Genomic DNA, 20,560 nt, shown 5'->3' with positions numbered 1-20,560 from the left:
GAAAGACCAATACAAAGTGGTGTACATGTGAGAAGTGGAAAAAAAAAATCATACATCATTCCAAACATTTTTTTTTACAAATAACTGCAAAGTGGGGTGTGCATAATTATTCAGCCCCCTTTGGTCTGAGTGCAGTCAGTTGCCCATATACATTGCCTGATGAGTGCTAATGACTATATAGAGTGCACCTGTGTGTAATCTAATGTCAGTACAAATACAGCTGCTCTGTGACAGCCACAGAGGTTGTCTAAGAGAATAATGGGAGCAACACCACCACGAAGTCCAAAGAGCACACCAGACAGGTCAGGGATAAAGTTATTAAAAAATTTAAAGCAGGCTTTGGCTACAAAAAGATTTCCAAAGCCTTGGACATCCCATGGAGCACTGTTCAAGCGATCATTTAGAAATGGAAGGGAGTATGGCACAACTGTAAACGTACCAAGACAAGGCCGTCCACCTAAACTCACAGGCTGAACAAGGAGAGCGCTGATCAGAAATGCAGTCAAGAGGCCCATGGTGACTCTGGATGAGCTGCAGAGATCTACAGCTCAGGTGGGGAATCTGTCCATAGGACAACTATTAGTCGTGCAATGCACAAAGTTGACCTTTATGGAAGAGTAGCAAGAAGAAAGCCATTGTTAACAGAAAAGCATAAGAAGTCCCGTTTGCAGTTTGCCACGAGCCATGTGGGGGACACAGCAAACATGTGGAAGAAGGTGCTCTGGTCAGATGAGACCAAAAATTGAACTTTTTGGCCAAAATGTGAAACGCTATGTGTGGTGGAAAACTAACACTACACATGACTCTGAACACACCATCCCCACTGTCAAATATGGTGGTGGCAGCATCATGCTCTGGGGGTGCTTCTCTTCAGCAGGGACAGGGAAGCTGGTCAGAGTTGATGGGAAGATGGATGGAGCCAAATACAGGGCAATTTTGGAAGAAAACCTCTTGGAATCTGCAAAAGACTTGAGACTGGGGCAGAGGTTCATCTTCCAGCAGGACAACGACCCTAAACATAAAGCCAGGGCAACAATGGAATGGTTTAAAACAAAAACATATCCATATGTTAGAATGGCCCAGTCAAAGTTCAGATCTAAATCCAATCGAGAATCTGTGGCAAGATCTGAAAACTGCTGTTCACAAACTCTGTCCATCTAATCTGACTGAGCTGGAGCTGTTTTGCAAAGAAGAATGGGCAAGGATTTCAGTTTCTAAATGTGCAAAGCTGGTAGAGACATACCCTAAAATACTGGCAGCTGTAATTGCAGCAAAAGGTGGTTCTACAAAGTATTGACTAATTGAATAATTACGCACACCCCACTTTGCAGTTAATGATTTGTAAAAAAAATGTTTGGAATCATGTATGATTTTCGTTCCACTTCTCACATGTACACCACTTTGTATTGGTCTTTCATGCAGGGCTGTGGAGTCGGAGTCGTGGAGTCGGGCAATTTTGGGTGCCTGGAGTCGGAGTCGGGAAAAAATGCACCGACTCCGACTCCTAATGAATTTGTAACTGTAATTAAAATAGAAAATATGATAAAATGTTCTATTTCTCAGATAATAGTCATTAAAAATAATGTATATATACACAGTATATATACAGTAATAGCTGTGCTTAGTCCACAAAAATGAAATAAACCAATCAAAATTAGTTACTTGTGCTGCTTCAATAAAGCAGTCACCGTATTTTTAAGGTACATATCTGATTGTGTGACTGTATATATGATGTGTACACAGGAATCTCTTATATATACTAAATAACATCTATGCTGTAAGAATAAAGCCTGATGTGTAGCTGTGTCACTAATAGAGATGGTCAATGAGATGGAAATAATTCTGCATTGATGCTGATTTAAATTCATCTGTCTCAGGTTTACTTTGTTACACAGTAGTACTATACATATGCACTCCCCACAGAGCTGCAGGGAATCCACTGAGAATGCTGTGCACATTGAACACAGAGGTGTTGTCTGTTTACAATCTCCTCATTCCCCTGCAGAGTACCTGCACATCATTCTTACATGTACCCACACTTACATTGCCTAGGTCCTGATAGATGTTCTTTGTTCCGGTTTGTACCTTTTACAAGTACTCTTACCAAGGACTAGTTTTAGTCTAAAGGGAATAAATATAGTAGTCTACATATCCTTCTCACTTCAGTTGTCTTGTAAAATTCCTAAGCTTTGGCAGTTAAGAGACAAATTTCATGTTACATACTTTTAATCAAAAAAATTGTAATATGCAAATTAGAGGAGTCGGAGTCGAGGAGTCGGAGGAATCCTAAACTGAGGAGTCGGAGTCGGTGGATTTTTGGACCGACTCCACAGCCCTGCTTTCATGTGGCATTCCAATAAAATTGATTCATGATTGTGGCAGTAATGTGACAAAATGTGGAAAACTTCAAGGGGGCCGAATACTTTTGCAAGCCACTGTATCTATTTATCTATCTATCTCTCTCTCTATCTATCTACATACACAGATTTTAGCCTGTTTCATAACGGGCGCTAGGAATCAGGCCTCTCAGCCCACCCACATGCTCGCAGCCCTGTACACTCCACTGACACGGATGCACACCCCAGTGGTTATATCTAGGATATACTAGCAATGAAAAAAAGAGTTGGCTCTTGGGTGCATGAAAAATTACAAAACCCTTTATTAACTAGAAAACACCTATACAAAACATTAGTAACATCATAATAGAAAATTTAAGAACATTTCTAATACAAACACCCCCGAGGTCCACCCCCAGGAAAATTAATGAGGCTGCAGTCCTCAAAAAATCCCCATGAAACCTCGCCAAACAACTTCTTCCAGAGGCATGAGTTCAGGTAACTATGGCAATGGTGTATCCAAAAGATACTAATTGGTATGCACATCAAAAATTGCCGGACATCTATTGGTGAATAGTCCCGGAGAAATAGAGAACACTGGAAAGTATGGCTGCTTGGCCTAGGGGGAACACTGAAGTCAGCCGACCTACAGTATGAACTCAGTGCTTGTCAGGCGTCCATGTCACTTAGACAGAGAGGGCATTCCAATACAGCGGCAGTAGATAGAATGATAGCGCATGCACAAGCTAGCAAGGAATCTTAAATATCCCCCAATCGCAGGGACATATGGCATGGAAAGGCTCTTGATGCAAAGCAAACAGTAGAGTGGAGCAGCAGCAAGCAGATGCAATCATTTGGTTGAAGCAGCAGTTGGTAAATTGATGGCATAAAAGCTTGAACTTGCACAGTCTTAGATGTCCCCAAATCGCAGGGAATTTATAAATAAAGTTTATAGATTTAATCATTTCCCATTTAAACCCATTTTTCCCACATCTGAGCTGTTTTTGACACATTATATCTAGGATAGCTGCTGGGATCTCTGTTTTTTTCTCCTTTTCTGCGACTCAGCAAGTGCAGAGATTGGCTGCAATGAGGTAGCCATGGTCCTGCTCCTGAGATCATTGGCTTCAGTACCAGTTAAGATTGGCTGCAGGTCATCTGAAGGCTGTCATAGCTACTTACAAACACACACACTGCCGACAGGGCTGTGGAGTCGGAGTTGGAGCAATTTTGGGCACCCGGAGTCGGAGTCGTTGATTTCATAAACTGAGGAGTTGGAGTCGGGAGTCGGATGATTTTTGTACAAAATCCACAGCCCTGTTAAGTATTAGACTAAGGAGTCGGAGTCATTTTGGGTACCCGGAGTCGGAGTTGGGGTTTCATAAACTGAGGAGTCGGAAAATGTTTGTACCGACTCCACAGCCCTGACTGCCGCAGTATAAGTATAAGAGAACAAGCGACTGGGCATCTCCAGTTAAAACGCCAATTTATTAGAAAATATATAAAACATATTGACAAATACAAAAAAGGCAGTCCACAGGTCCTGATGAAGCATCCCCTACGTGGGTGCGAAACAGCTGTGCTGTAAACCTCTCTCCACTGTGGACTGTCTTTTTGTATTTGTCAATATGTTTTATATATTTTCTAATAAATTGGCATTTTAACTGGAGGTGCCCAGCTGCTTGCTCTCTTGTACTTATACCGACGGGTCTTATTTGGACTTAGAGCACTCCGATGAGCAAGCTTAGTGGATCCTGTGCACCACTTTTTTGTTTGCATCACACACACTGCCGCAGAGTGAGTGATCTGGACACAGGGGGACATTGGAAGAACAAAGGAAAACACAGGAAGGACAGAGGGGGAGACAATTTTTTTTTCATCAAACAATTATTATACACGTGAGTGATTTTGAAAATGGGGCATGTTAAGTGAAGTATCATAAAAGGGTTAAACATCCCGCCCCCATGCAATGAACGATGACTCAAGATGACATAATGAAGTACTGTTTGTTATAAGTTCACAGATGTGTGCATATGTGTTACATATATGTCAAGTACTTAAAGTTGAAAGCGGTGGGCACATCCAGTAGTAAAAAAAGCCTTTATTTGAAAAAGTTTAAAAAATTGTATGCAAAAAATACAACAGCTACAGTTTGCAGGGAGAGCGAGAGGGGGACAAGCATGCACAAGACAGGTCGACAGCTGTTTCGCACTCCTCTAACGAGTGCTTCCTCAGGGTCCTGAGGAAGCGCTCGTTAGAGGAGTGCGAAACAGCTGACGACCTGTCTTGTGCATGCTTGTCCCCCTCTCGCTCTCCCTGCAAACTGTAGCTGTTGTATTTTTTGCATACAATTTTAAACTTTTTCAAATAAATGTTTTTTTTACTACTGGATGTGCCCACTGCTTTCAACTTTAAGTACTTGGCTAGTGGAACTGATATTGGTCTGGAGCACTCCGGAGAGGCCCAGTGAAACAATCCTGTGCACCTGAATTTCTCTATATGTTTTTGTGTTACATATATGTTTATATCATTTTTGCTTGTTTACATATATTTCCACAAATCATTTCCTTGTTTCTACAGGAAAAAGCGACGGAACAAAACATTTCCTGAAATCTACCAACACATTGTTTAGTCAACAACATGGATCCATCAATATCAGCATACTCGAGTGATCCAGGTCGGCCTGTACTACGCCTGCGCGAGCGGCACTGTCAATCACCGCCACGTGGGCCGGAGCGGACTGCGCAGGCGCAGGACTACTAGATATGTCAGAATGTAAATCAGGGAGAAAAAAGATTCAACAATGGGCAAACACTGACTAAATCATTCATACATAATTATTGTGAAATAAAGCACTTTTTTATTACATTATTTTCACTGGAGTTCCTCTTTAACCACTTCCCGACCGCCTAACGCACAGGGGCGGCCGGGAAGTGGAGCCTGCAAGGACCAGCTCACCCACAGAGGCGGCGGTCCTTGTAAGGGCATGGGCGGAGCGATCGCGTCATCCGTGACGCGATCCTCCGCCAGCGCCTGTCTCCGCTCACCCGCCGCAACATCCCGCCGGCCATACGGAAGCGCCGGCGGGATGTTAACCCGACGATCGCCGCATACAAAGTGTATAATACACTTTGTAATGTTTACAAAGTGTATTATACAGGCTGCCTCCTGCCCTGGTGGTCCCAGTGTCCGAGGGACCACCAGGGCAGGCTGCAGCCACCCTATGTCGCACCCAAGCACACTGATTTCTCACCCCCCTGCCCCAGATCGCCCACAGCACCCCTCAGACCCCCCTGCCCACCCCCCAGACCCCTGTTTGCACCCAATCACCCCCCTAATCACCAATCAATCACTCCCTGTCACTATCTATCAACGCTATTTTTTTTTACCCCCCCCCCCTGCCCCCTGCCCCTTCCTGATCACCCCCCCACCCCTCAGAATCAGACCCTAATCTGCCCCTTGCGGGCACCCAATCACCCGCCTACACGCTCAGATTGCCCTCAGACCACCCCTTATCAATTCGCCAGGGCATTATTTACATCTGTCCTTCCCTGTAATAACCCACTGTCAATCACCTGTCAATCACCCATCAATCACCCCCTGTCACTGCCACCCATCAATCACCCCCTGTCACTGCCACCCATCAATCAGCCCCTAACCTGCCCCTTGCGGGCAATCTTATCACCCACCCATACCCTCAGAACGCCCTCAGACCCCAGCCCTGATCACTTCGCCAGTGCATTGCTTGCATCTATTCCCCCCTCTAATCACACCTTGCGACACCCATCAATCACCTCCTGTCACACTCTAGCACACCTACCCATCAGATCAGGCCCTAATTTGCCCCGTGTGGGCTCCTGATCACTTGGCCAAACCCTTAGATCCCCCTCAGACCCCCTTCCGATCACCTCCCCAGTGCATTGATTGCATCTATTTTCCCCTCTAACCACCCCCTGAGACACCCATCAACCACCTCCTGTCACCCCCTAGCACTCCTATCCATCAGATCAGGCCCAATACAACCTGTCATCTAAAAGGCCACCCTGCTTATGACCGGTTCCACAAAATTCGCCCCCTCATAGACCACCTGTCATCAAAATTTTCAGTTGCTTATACCCCTGAACAGTCATTTTGAGACATTTGGTTTCCAGACTACTCACGGTTTTGGGCCCGTAAAATGCCAGGGCGGTATAGGAACCCCACAAGTGACCCCATTTTAGAAAAAAAGACACCCCAAGGTATTCTGTTAGGTGTATGACGAGTTCATAGAAGATTTTATTTTTTGTCAAAAGTTAGCTTTTATTGTTCTTTTTCACAAAGTGTCATTTTTCACTAAGGAGTAATCTACAAAACAAATGCCTCAAAATGACCTGTGAATAGGACGTTGGGCCCCTTAGCGCACCTAGGCTGCAAAAAATTGTCACACATGTGGAATCGCCGTACTCAGGAGAAGTAGTATAATGTGTTTTGGGGTGTATTTTTACACATACCCATGCTGGGTGGGAGAAATCTCTCTTAGGTGCGCTAAGGGGCCCAAAGTCCAATGAGTACCTTTAGGATTTCACAGGTCATTTTTGTTTCAAGACTACTTCTCATGGTTTAGGGCTCCTAAAATGCCAGGGCAGTATAGGAACCCCACAAATGACCCCATTTTAGAAAGAAGACACCCCAAGGTATTCTGTTAGGACTATGGTGAGTTCATAGAAGATTTTATTTTTTGTCACAAGTTAGCGGAAAGTGACACTTTGTGAAAAAAAACAATACAAATCAATTTCCGCTAACTTTTGACAAAAAATAAAATCTTCTATGAACTCACCATACTCCTAACGGAATACCTTGGGGTGTCTTCTTTCTAAAATGGGGTCATTTGCAGGGTTCCTATACTGCCCTGGCATTTTAGGGGCTCTAAACCGTGAGTAGTAGTCTGGAAATCAAATTCCGCAAGATGACCTGTGAAATCCTAAAGGTACTCATTGGACTTTGGGCCCCTTAGCACAGTTAGGGTGCAAAAAAGTGCCACACATGTGGTATCGCCGTACTCGGGAGAAGTACTACAATGTGTTTTGGGGTGTATTTTTACACATACCCATGCTAGGTGGGAGAAATCTCTCTGTAAACGGACAATTGTGTGTAAAAAAAATCCAAAAATTGTCATTTACAGAGATATTTCTCCCACCCAGCATGGGTATGTGTGAAAATACACCTCAAAACACATTGTACTACTTCTCCTGAGTACGGCAATACCACATGTGTGGCACTTTTTTGCAGCCTAACTGCGCTAAGGGGTCCAAAGTCCAATGAGCACCTTTAGGCTTTACAGGGGTGCTTACAATTAGGCACCCCCAAAATGCCAGGACAGTAAACACACCCCACAAATGACCCCATTTTGGAAAGTAGACACTTCAAGGTATTCAGAGAGGGGCATGGTGAGTCCGTGGCAGATTTCATTTTTTTTTTGTCGCAAGTTAGAAGAAATGGAAACTTTTTTTTTTTGTCACAAAGTGTCATTTTCCGCTTACTTGTAACAAAAAATAATATCTTCTATGAACTCACTATGCCTCTCAGTGAATACTTTGGGATGTCTTCTTTCCAAAATGGGGTCATTTGGGGGGTATTTATACTATCCTGGAATTCTAGCCCCTCATGAAACATGACAGGGGGTCAGAAAAGTCATAGATGCTTGAAAATGGGAAATTTCACTTTTTGCACCATAGTTTGTAAATGCTATAACTTTTACCCAAACCAATAAATATAGGCTGAATGGGTTTTTTTCTTCAAAAACATGTTTGTCCACATTTTTCGCGCTGCATGTATACAGAAATTTTACTTTATTTGAAAAATGTCAGCACAGAAAGTTAAAAAAATCATTTTTTTTTTGCCAAAATTCATGTCTTTTTTGATGAATATAATAAAAAGTAAAAATCGCAGCAGCAATCAAATAGCACCAAAAGAAAGCTTTATTAGTGACAAGAAAAGGAGCCAAAATTCATTTAGGTGGTAGGTTGTATGAGCGAGCAATAAACCGTGAAAGCTGCAGTGGTCTGAATGGAAAAAAAAGTGCCTGGTCCTTAAGGGGGTTAAAGCCCAGGGTCCTCAAGTGGTTAAACTGTGGTCAGAACCTGTCTCTGTAGTCATAATACAGACTAGTGATGTTGGATTCAGACTTCTCAGTTATCTAAGGCTGCATACACACATCCAGTTTTGATTGGCCAATCCCTAGGCAATTTTACGACCTCCATGTAGTATGAGAGCCAAAATATTTTGAATAATATGAAAAGATTGTGTAGGTAATCTCTCACATTACACGAAGTGGTATGGTTGGCCAATCAAAAATGGATGTGTGTACAACAATGAGCTCAGTTGAAAGTTTACATGGAGCTAATGAGATGCAGCAGGTGATACCTGACAGCTATTAGGAAGTTTTGAAATGGTACCATTTACTGACTAACTTAATCTGCCGGGTTCTGAATGTTTTGTCCCATTCAAAGTCTTGGTTTTTCTCTAGTGAATGCTATCTCCTATAGGGCAAATGTTGCTCCAAACTCAGAAACTGTGCTCATCCCTAGTTCTAGCTAGAGGCTACACATGGATATACACAGTACAGTACAGGGTGACCTGGAACAAACTTTGGGGAACCATGCAGAGCTAGAGTGAAGTGGAAGGTTGCTATAGTGTATCTGCCATAGCTCTGCTTCCCCAGATGTGTGATATGCATAGTGCGGTGTATGGATCTCACCTGTCAGTCAGAACACAGCCCCGAGCACTGCCCAGCAACCTCCTGACCAGCACCTTCGCCATTACCGCCCGAAAAACAGTGCAACGCTTCTCTCCACAGTGACACCAACAAAACTCGTCCTCTGCAAAAGCATGAGAATGTCACTAGCCGCTTCCTGTCCGTTCTGTACGGACTCCGTGCAAAAACTGTGTGAGAAAGAAGAGTTCCGTCTGAGCAGCAAAGACGGTGCAAGTGGGAAGGTTGTTCCTGAGTTGCTCCATTTGTATTCATAGCGTAGTAGGGACAGGAAACATTCTGTGTGTGCCAATGTGGCAGCATTTTCTTCATGGGCTTTGTGTCTGAAGCATAACTGTGTGTATAAGATGCTGGCGCTATATAAATCAGGAATAATAGTGATCAGAAGAATTGACAATAGCATGTTGTATGTGTCACGTTTTATATGGAGCTAAGCAATGTATACATTTTTGGTCTATAAGTATGATTGTTCTCTGTGAATGTCTGTCTTTTTCCCTGTAGTTATGAAAAACAAAATGTATTGTTTAAAAAAGTGATACCTTTTAATGGCGAACTGAAAACAAGTTTCGGAAAAGTTTTTGGTGAGCTAGTCTCCTTTGGACTTGTTTTAAGAAAGGTTTGTTTTTTAGTTATTAAAATGTATGTGGGTGTGTGTATTTTACAGTATATTTTACAGTTGTATAATCTATATCGGATTATGCCTGCATTGTAACGTTCTAAAAGCTCTTTTCACACTTTTAACTATCTTAATGCAATTATTCTTCAAAAGCAACAGATTAGTCACATTGCACGTTAACAGTGTGATGTGACAATACAGCGAGGCCAAGTGTACTGCCAAGTGCAACCACTGTATATTCAGACGGAACACATCATACCGTGATTAATGTGATAGCCCCATTGGACTATCGTTGCATTTGCATGGTGGTGCGCTGATTCTGTCCATTCCGACACAACAAAGTGTGAAAGGACCCTTAACCAAGTGTAAAGCTAGCCATACATCTAACGTTTCGCTGTACGATCGAATTCTATCATTTTATAAAATCGAGTGTGTTCCAGAATTCCCAATCAATGAAAAGTGGCTAATTTTAAATCGAATTGACCAGCTTAGTCGATCGAGCAGGATGCAAGATATCTGTTGATCGCACAGGGATCAGCTACGGTTCATGTCATTCGATCGACTCTGAATTGATTTTTGTATTCAGAGCATGGAGACACAATATCAGATTAGTCAAATTAAATGTGAAGGTGAATAACATAGGATATCGTTTGTAGCGTGTCGACTTTCGATCAATCATAGTGAAGTTGATTCCTTAATAAAGTCGATTGCTTTGTCGATTGAATCATAATCGCTAGATGAATGGCTAGCTTAATTTAAACAAGCCCACAATCTATTAACTTCTATTGCCATACCATAATCTGAGATCAGTTTACGATAAAAAAAAAACAATTAGCTTGTATGTTTTTTGGGATGGGGAGAGACTGGAGAACCTGTAGAAAGCCACTCAAATAATATCTTTAAACAAATGCTGTTTTTAAAATCACTATAGTGATTAGTTTCAATTTTACTCTGTATGCAAAAAAATGTAGTTTGACTGAACTGGAATTGTGCAGAGGCAAGTCAGATTGTATTAACTGCTAGCTGATGAATTGGCATTGCTGTTCCCAACCCTTGCACAATTCTGTGTCTAGCAAAGAAAGAGCAAACAGACATCCGGGCACCAGCCAGCAAAAGTGCTGCATACATCTCCTTTAATTCTTCCCCAAGATCCCTGACAGAAAATTGCAAGGCCTAACAGCCGTTTCACAGACGAATCTGCTTCTTCAGAGGCAACAATTGCCTCTGAAGAAGCAGATTCGTCTGTGAAACGGCTGTTAGGCCTTGCAATTTTCTGTCAGGGATCTTGGGGAAGAATTAAAGGAGTTGTATGCAGCACTTTTGCTGGCTGGTGCCCGGATGTCTGTTTGCTCTTTCTTTGCTACATTTGAATCTGGTTGATCCGGAGGCACGGCCTTCAACTCCTGCTACTCCCTTGGGGCTGCCTACCAGGGCATCTAGTGCCACCCTACGTGCTCTTCCTTTTACAATTCTGTATCTGGCCAAACTGAAATTTGCATACAGAGGAGTGAACGTAAATACTGGATGTCTTTTTAAATAAAAAGCCTTTTTTCTCTTCCTTCAGCACAGTCAAGATTACATACTTTTCAAGGGGCATACCAACAGCCCCCACAACTGTGGGACGATGAGGGGAGAACTGGGGGGCCCACTCTTATCCTCTCCTTGTCTAGGTCCCCCTTCTGGACTGTCCCTTCGTGTTAGTCAAGTTAATTGCAGAGTAGCGTATTGAGCGGAGTACACTACTTGCTTCCAGCGGCAGGTCCAGTCAACGCTCCTTCTCTCTGTTCATTGTAGCTGGCTGCAGCATTCCTCTGAATGTATCCTGATGCATCGAGGAGAACGCCAGCGCATACCACTAAGGCTGCATCTGAAATGACCACCGGCTAAGTGTGAAGCACCTAAATAGATTTTCTGCACACTTTGCATTCAATTCAGATGCAAATCATATGCAAATCTGCTACTTATTATGCAAACAGGAAACTCAGGAGGAGGGGCTGGGAGCAGCCAACCTGACAGTTACATAGGGCTCTATTCATAAAACCTTACCGCAAGTTTTCCGCTCAAAACAGCGGATTTTCCCGTCCATTTAGCAAAGTGGGCATTCATAAAAGCTGTTCCCGCATGAAAATCTACAATCCCCCAGCAGAGCGAGAAATTTCCGCCATCTCCAGTGTTTTTCTAGATTTATCTAGAAAAAAGTAACAAAATGGCCATTCATAAAGTTTAGAGGAAGCGGTATGTGGATGGGAAATACCGCTTCCTCTGATTTTGCGGATTACATACAAGTGAATGGGACAGACCTCCCAGAGAGAGCAGTGCACGGAGGGACTCTACCGGCTGAAGTGTTTCCGCATGTCTTCCGACAGCTTACCGCCAGCTTTCAGCGGGAGATCTCCGCTCTTGCATCGCTGCTGGCAAGATTTTTTTGAATGACCACCCAGAAGTGTAAAATACCGCTGCGGTATTTTACCTCCAGGATTTTTTCCAACTCAGAAGTTTTATGAATAGAGCCCATAGTTACAAAGTTAAGAAAAGGTGGGGGAAAGGTTTAGGGACGCGCAGCTTTCCCCCCACCTTTTCTTAACTTTGTAACTATGTAACTGTCAGGTTAGCTGCTCCCAGCCCGTCCTCCTGAGTTTTCTGTTTGCATAATAAGTAGTAGCAGATTTGCATCTGAATTGAATGCAAAGTGTGCAGAAAATCTATTTAGGTGCTTCACACTGAGCTGGTTGTCATTTCAGATGCAGCCTTAGTGGTATGCGCTGGCGTTCTCCTCGCTGTTCAACCAAATGTAAGTTACACATTTTTTTGCTTAGCTGCTCCCAAGGTTTTAAATTTAGGTTAGGTCACTTGCCCGGAGGTTTGCCTCACCGTGGCGCAAGTGTCTAGTATAATATACTTTGCATGCAAACCATATTGGAAGCTAAAGTTCCTCCTAGTTTAATAAATGTTGGCACTTGTCTTGGATGTAGGGCATGCATTTTTCAGTCTAATAGAGGCGGTGTATGCCTGTGCGATTAACCATTCAATTGCAACATATGTTTAGGGACGCGCAGCCTTTCCCCCCACCTTTTCGTATCCTGATGCATGTCGGTTGACATGCAGGACCACCTGGGAGTTGTTCGGAGGTATGCTGCAGTACATCACATGTCTGCAGTAGAAAGAGGAGTTGCCTGTGATTCGGACCCGCTGCTTGAATCAGGTAAAATACTGCACTCCCTGTTCCACTCTGTAATATTTGAAGGGCACAAAATGTAACTTAATACTAATGGGGAAGGGGAATGGACACAAAGGTTACCTAAAAGCTACCAAAAAATGCATGTTAAACTGTCAAGTGTGACCCTAGCCTCTAACCAATTCTCTGGCCCATTGCTAACGGCACAAAAGAAGTATCCTAAACCACTGCTTTTGCTGCTGTTTTTGCTTATGGATAGGTTCGGCTCACATCAAGCCGTATCACAAACTGTAAATGCAACGCTGCTGATCTCCTGCTTCCCCCCTCCTCACTCACTGTCAGACTCCTCACACACCACAACAAGCTGCTTTTCCCAAATGATGACCTCTTCACCTTCTCTCGCTCTCCTCTCGCTTCTCCTCCTACTCTGGCTGCATGCTGTAAGTGTAAACATAGTACAAACATGCTGCCCCTGTAATCTCTGTGCCCGATGCTAGTGTTTCACCTTGTTTCATGAGAGAATCGGACCTAAGTGTCTGCTCCAATTGTGTTTTGTGTGTGGCTGAAGTGTGGAGCTGATGCATTTCCACCACAAACTTCTTTAGGAAACATTTCCGCTGTCTGCAAAAATCGTGCAGGTTGCATTTTTGCATTGCTTTTGGATCCGTTGAAGACTGACTAGTGTGAACGGATCCTATTAATGAATAGGATACTTTCGGCTATACATTTTTGCATTCAGCTGCACTCCAATGTGAACAGATCCGATTTATAAATAATATCCGTTTGAGTATCCATTGTTGCATTCCAGCAAAGGGCTTGATTCACAAAGCGGTGCTAACTGTTAGCACGCCCGTGAAAACCCCGTTAGCACGTCTAAACCAGCTTTTCGCGCGCTAAACTTTATGCGCGTAAAACTTTATGCGCGAAGTGCCCATTAAAGCCTATGGGACTTAGCGCGCATAGGACTTTGCGCACGTAAAACTTTGCGCGCAATCTGATTGAGAAATCCGGTGCTAACCTAATTAGCACCCTAGTTAACACGTCTAAAGACTTTAGACGTGCTAAGTAGGTTAGCACTGCTTTGTAAATTAAGCCCAAAATGAGCAAAAGTACCTGTTTTGCATTGCAGTGTGAACCAAGCCTAACTGCAGCAGAAAGATGAGTTATTTATAATTTCACAGACATGCCTCCAAGCTGTAAATAGCACTCTCGATATGGGATGTGTCAGTAACTTACTGTAAAGATTGTAGACTTGAAATCTCACAAGACCAATAGTGAGGCAGAAAAGCATCATCCTCAGGCTACAGCTTGCTGTGTATAGTACACCATTTTCACAGACGCTGCCCTACACAGCCCAGCCATGCTTAGACACTTGCTGCGACCAGTACATAGTGATGGGGTCATGTAAGTCAGAACAATTGTAGCTGATGGTGTGAGTTCCTAGGAAATCTTTCCTGATTATACAGTAGTGATGTTTACCAGTGCGGCCAGGGCTGGTATGTGAGTGACACAAGGATCGTCTGAGATGTGGAAGGGAATCCTTGAAGCCGACTAGCAGGGGAGTGGAGGAAATTTCAAGAGTAGAGATGATGAAGAGATGTCACTGGGGTTTTGGGTCGCCATTGGGGATGCTGGGAGCAGTACTTGGGGTTAGGAGGTGTCACTGGTGGGTTGTAATCAGTTGTGAAGCTGCTGTAGGTAATGCTGGAGTTAGTAATTGGTGGTGCCTATCATAAGTTACCTGTTGGCCTGGGTCTTGTGCACCCACTTGTATGCATGCACATCACAGGATGCTACATCCTCAGAAGCTGGCAGCTATTTTTGACTGGTCTTCTCCCATAAATAAAAGGTGATTAAGTCCTTACATGAGAGGTGGCCATATCTCCTGGAAAAGGCAAATTACCCAATCCTCGTATTCACAGACCCCGATATATTGAATACTTGTGTACTACCAAGTGAGTAAAACCCAGAAAGGCCAGGTTTTCCTCTTTTTTTTAAAGTTTAAGTTTCATGTGACTTCCTGTAATGGACCCCAAAGCTGAAGCTCTTTCCTTGATGCTTTCCGACTTGGGGCTGTTTCTTCAGCCCTCATATGATCCTTTTTGCCTAAACCTTTCACCTGTCCAACGGGACTTGTTGCAATATATCCCTCTCAAGGGGAATCTATCTGTTGGTCGATCTGGTGGCACATTTGACAGGTGCATGGGCACCTTTAACGACACATTTTCCAACAATAAATTGCTACTGTGATTTGTTGTTGGTAGTAATGAGTTAAATCAGAGCTGCCCATTGTGTTGATCACGATCTACCAGTACATTGCAAAGGAGCGCTGGGTAGATCTCGGTCCGACGCTCAAAATATTGAGCGCTTTTTTTCCTATTGTCTCTTTAAAAGCAGGCTATTAACAGAAAAAAATATCAGGTGGCGGGGCCGGCCGCTATACAAATTGAGGCTATAAATTGCCACGGTTTGTATAGCAGGCGGCTCCAACACCCGCTATTTCATCAGGCTGCCATATTTCCATTTTTAGCCACTATTACCATGTTCTCGGTATCGTCGTTGTAATCGTTGGTTGCAAGGGCAGGGAGGATGGCACCAAAGTGTAGTTTCCCTGAGGGCATTGTGAAACCTAAGGCCAGCCCTACCTCCTAAGTACAGCAAAGTCCTCGTTATCCGGAACTCAGGCAACCGGAAGTCTCGACTAACCAGCATGCCTGATGGATGTTGTTGTTGTGGGGAGGTTTTGGAGGCAGTTTACATCCAAACAAGCAGCTCTGAGAGGCTATTCTGAAATCCTGAAAAGAAATTCAAGCAGAAACTCTCCAAAAACTCACAAGTGCAATGGGGGCAAGAATTCTGAAGCTGTTATCAAATACGGGGTCCTATGTTAATATATAACTTGACCTGCCTGTTAAGATGTTTTTGATTGAAAAAGCTTTTTATTATGGTAAATATGACCTCCTAATCCTGCAAGTTCAACAAATGACCATTTTCAGATCTTAACAGTCTATAAAATGTTTTAAAACTCTGTTGTACTTAATAATTTGGAACAGTGCATGTTAAGTTTTTTTTATTTTTGAAAAAATCACATTATTTCCAAAGGTTTGCTCAGCAACATTAAATTATGCTCTAATGGTGGATGACTAAAATATGATGCTCACTGCCATTTGCATCCACTATTTAGGAAAATCAGAGGGAAATAAAATTTGCATAATAATTTGCAACACGGTGTAGTAAAATGTGGTGATCAGGGGTTAGGCAATGAGTTACAAATATGTGAAAATAAATGCTGTCAGGGGGCGGGGAATGGACACTTCTTAAAGAGGTTTAAAACTTTTCAACAAAAATGTGTTTTTCCTACTTTTTGCGTCTTATAGTCCGGAGCGTCTTATAGTCTGAAAAATACGGTATCATATTTGCTTTTGTGCACAAGTATTAATATTCATTTAGATATTATAACTTCCCAAAGTTCAGTTAATTTACTTTGAAAGCTGCTGGTGCATTTTATTCATAACTGTTGTAAATCTGTTTTAAATGCAGCCATCAGTGATCTCTGATCTGTTTTTCACTTCAGAACTCATCAGCTGAAGTCCTGCACAGCCAGAGAATTACATAAATGTATCAAGTAAAGAATGCGTACACAAGATAAGATTATAAGCAGTTCGGATGCGGGTTCTCCCTGCAGAAGAAAAAGTCAGCCCTGTGATGTAACCCTTTGAATTCTGTTTTACTAAAAAAACAACAACATTGTGTTAGTATATTATATGCTGTAAATAATCTTGTAGAGCAAAGACAAAATTCTGGGTTATATTCCGCTTTAAGCTAGCTCTGCATGGCCACGCTGCATCGGCTTAGTTTAAGCACCTTTAGAGGCAGTTATATCAGCCAACTTTTACAGCCTAAGATAGAGTATCATCCCAGGATCAAAATGCGCTGCAAACAACTTGAGGACGCAGAGGGAGACTCACACCACGGGCTCCCACAATGGGCCCGCAGCAAAGTTAAGATGACAGGCACCACCTTGACTGAGGGACGAAGGTGCCAAAACGTCCGGCACCTGACTAAACCAGCACTCCCCGCAATCAACCTACATTGATCTCTTGCAATGAGACACAAACATGCTACACAAGTTCAATCTCTTTTACAGAAAGAACTACACAGAACTAGATTCTGCCACAATCAAACTGGCAGTACACTTCAGCAGAGAATGCACCAAGCTGGGGGCCAGAGTAGAAGAAGTGGAGGAAAGAATCAACAACATCACTCCCGTGCTAGAAGCCCACAAAGAAGATGTGGTCAATTTGAGGGCAGAGTTGGCTGCCGCTAACCTACGATAGGAAGGTGCTGAAAACAGAGCTCGGAGGGGTCACCTCAGAATCCGGAGGCTTTCGGAGAGCATCCACGACCTGACTTTAACAGCCACAGCACTCTTTCAAGAGCTAGTGTCCTCTATCCCTATAGAGAGGCTTGAATTTGATCGGATCCATAGAGCGTTTGGTCCCAGACCACTCTCACAAGAAAAAGACATCATAATAGCCTCCACATACTACCACACTAAGAATGCCATCCAGAAAGCTTCCATAGAAAAATTAGTAATAGTTGACTTTCGGTAGTGAAATATTGATAGTTGTGAAGATATATATGATTTTTGGGAGAATCAACATTTTCTTAAGAATGGAACATTTGAATTTAGCTAAATTGTCTAGGACTTTCTCAAAGTGGACTTGAACTCTTGCACAGGACAAAAGGAAAACATAGAGAAATGCTCCCTGCATGTATTTAGAGTTTAGCCAGTCTAATTCCCCCTCATTTGTGTCTAATCGCAAGTTGATCTCTCCCCTATGTTACAGGACTGCCACAGCAGAGATGGCAGATTAGCTCATTTGAAAGCACAGCTGTTAACAATATGCCTACTTCATGAATCAGGAAGTAGAAACAGTGCAGATTTACCGTATTTTAGGATTTGTATCAGCTGTAACAAAGAAATGTTTTTTTGTTTAAAGGTTTTTATGCTGTTTTGTATCTTTTAGAGCAGAGAGGACATTCTGAGTTCAGGTCCGCTTTAACTGTGGAAAATAATGGGATGCGATTGTATTCATAATGATCAGAGGTGGATTTGGGGAGGTGAATGCCAAAGTAGGAAATAGTTGTCTCCAGTGGTGCTCATCCGGATTCCGGATATCCAAACTTTTTCCACTATCCGAACTTTGAATAGCAATTCGGATATTTTTAAAATCCGAATAGCACTTTCCCATCTGAAATCCGGGTGGATAGTTAGTTTAGCGCAGAAGCCAAAATCACCTTCAATGGCAAAATCCCTTTCGAAGGTAGTCAGGCCTAGAGAGAGAGAGAGAGACGTTTGGAAGCATTTTAAGCCATTTTCAGGTCACTTCCGGTTTTCTATCCTGATATCTGAATCCGGACGGATATCGGGTTTGGATATCCGAGTTTACTCGGATAACAAAAAGTTTGGATTCGGATATCCGATTTGGAACGGGATATCTGGGTATCCGGATCAATTCGGATTTTGAAAAGGGGTATCCGAGCACCCCTGGTTGTCTCAGCAATTGGGAAGGGAAAATGAGAGGAAATATAATTTGTATGATCCTCAGTGAGATTACAGGCTTGTAATAACATTTTTTTTATTGGTGATGCCTTCTATACTGGGATGAGAACTAATTTTCTGGGCCAGGGTTTCCATGTTAAAAGTAAAAATGAGGGGCAAGGTCCACTGTGTATTGCATTTAGATGCAAAGTTCCACAATGGGCATGGTGGTAATTGGCCTTCATAAAGGTGAAAAAAAAGGACTCATTTTTATTAAAATAGTGGAGTTTACAGTTAACCGTTTCCCGACCATTGGTATGCATAGCTATGCCCCTGTGGACTTCACTTCAGCACCAGGGCCATAGATATATGTACTTGTTTGTTTACCTGCCATTCCTGACTGCTGCGCCGCTGCCATTTGTTTGCTTTGGAATCCCACCATTCCGTGATCGGTGAATGGGAACAGCTTGTTCCCAAACCTGATTACAGTGCCTGAATGAGAGCCAGCCTCAGTGAGACGTCGGCTTTTATTAACAAAACAAAAGTAAACAGATACACTTACTAGTTCCATGTACTGCTTACAGTACTCGGCAATTAAGTGTAGCACCATCTTGTGACCAGAAAGCAAAAATGCAGCCCCATACACTATTACAAATAGAAATACATATATTTTTATTAATTTTTAACCACTTACTGTTACACCCCTAACCTATAGTTACCAAAATAAATGACACCATTTAAAAAAAGTACATAAATTGTTACTTTATAGAGTTTTTAATATGTATGCCATGAGGGTATATTACTGTTATTTTTTGCAAATAAAGGCTCGTAATTATTAATATAGTATAAAAATCAGTAACCAGGAAAAAATACACTTTATTTCAGAGAAAATATTATTGCCATACATTTTACTAGGGACACAATTTAAATGTTGTAATAACCAGGACAAATGGTTTATTTCTATTGCAGCACATTTTATTGAAACCTATAAGGGCTGAAAACTGAGAAAAATTATTTTTCTTATTGCATATAAAATAAAATAATTTTTAGCAAATAGTACCACCTAGACAAAACTTAATTTGTGGGGAAAAATAACAATATATAGTTCATTTTGGTGTTATAAGTAACAATAAAGTTATTGGCGAATGAATGGGAGGAGCGTGATGTGAAAAGTGCTCTGGTTTTTAAAGGGAAAAACTTGTGGTTGTAAAGTGGTTAAGATTCGTGTCAAGTTTGAAAGTAAAACTATTAGCTTCTTTTGTTCTGTTACTGGTAATCTTTACATAAAGTAGGTCAATGAGACATATGTGTCGACATTCAGGCAAGCTGCAAGCGATGTACTTGAACTAGCGGGTACAGTTATAAATACGACTTTTCTGTCTTTTCACCTCCTGTTACATGTAAGATCATCTGTTGTGGAATTAATTGTAATATGTGCTTTTTCCAGAAGAGATTTTTATAAAACTAACACCTCCTGTATGATATGCGTTTTCCCTTTAATATATGTATTTCTCTGATTGTCAAATGTTTCTTTTAGATTTTTACATGATTTTTTAAGCATAATTACAGTTTTGTTAAGGAAAATGCTTTTCTATTTAGGTTAATAATTTATGAGCAGTACATAGACTACTTGTAGCGCACTACAACCCTCCTGCCTGTCTTCTCCACTCTGCTTGCCGACCTGTCTGCTTGCCGTCCTACAGCGGCCCGGCTATCAGCCCGCCAAGCCTGCGGGTACTCCTACTGACCCACAGCGTTCATGCTCCTCTTCCCCCCCATAGCCAGTGACTATCTGGTGACTGAATGCAAAATCCTGCGGAGCAAGCTGGGGCACCAATATGCCATGCCCCTCCACCCCACGCTGGCGCACCACCACCACCCCTTGCACCAACGGCCATGGCCTGCCCAGGCTGCCCCTTGCCACACGCACCACCTATACCAGGGAACAGCTTCTAGGGTGGGAGCCACGGGGCCCCCCTCTCCCTGAGGCCACGCCCCTGACTGCCCTGGTCTGGGACCACATACAGCAAGTCCTAGACCCAGCCCTGAGACTCCGGCCAGGTAAGCGGCAGAGAGGATGCCGGGCAGGAGCCCGCGTGAGACTATGGAAGAAGGGCCTTCGCTCAGCCATCCCCTC

At 42.8% G+C, this 20,560-nt stretch overlaps 1 protein-coding gene across 3 annotated transcripts in view; it reads right to left on the bottom strand.

The window, feature by feature from the left end:
• MRPL3 (mitochondrial ribosomal protein L3) overlaps positions 1–9,247 on the bottom strand; it is a 140,876-nt gene extending 131,629 nt beyond the window's left edge. For 2 of the 3 annotated variants that reach the window (XM_068234485.1, XM_068234484.1), the window contains exon 1: positions 9,073–9,247. In XM_068234485.1, coding sequence (XP_068090586.1) covers positions 9,073–9,134 — 62 coding nt within the window. In that variant the 5' untranslated portion in view covers positions 9,135–9,247. The remainder of the gene's footprint in view (positions 1–9,072) is intronic. The other variant, XM_068234486.1, reaches the window with a different exon arrangement.
• Between the last annotated feature and the right edge of the window lie 11,313 nt (positions 9,248–20,560).

The sequence above is a fragment of the Hyperolius riggenbachi genome, chromosome 5, assembly GCF_040937935.1.
Source record: "Hyperolius riggenbachi isolate aHypRig1 chromosome 5, aHypRig1.pri, whole genome shotgun sequence".
Classification (NCBI taxonomy): domain Eukaryota; kingdom Metazoa; phylum Chordata; class Amphibia; order Anura; family Hyperoliidae; genus Hyperolius; species Hyperolius riggenbachi.
The sequence above is the reverse complement of the archived record's forward strand: the minus strand, read 5'-3'. Positions and strand labels throughout refer to the sequence as shown.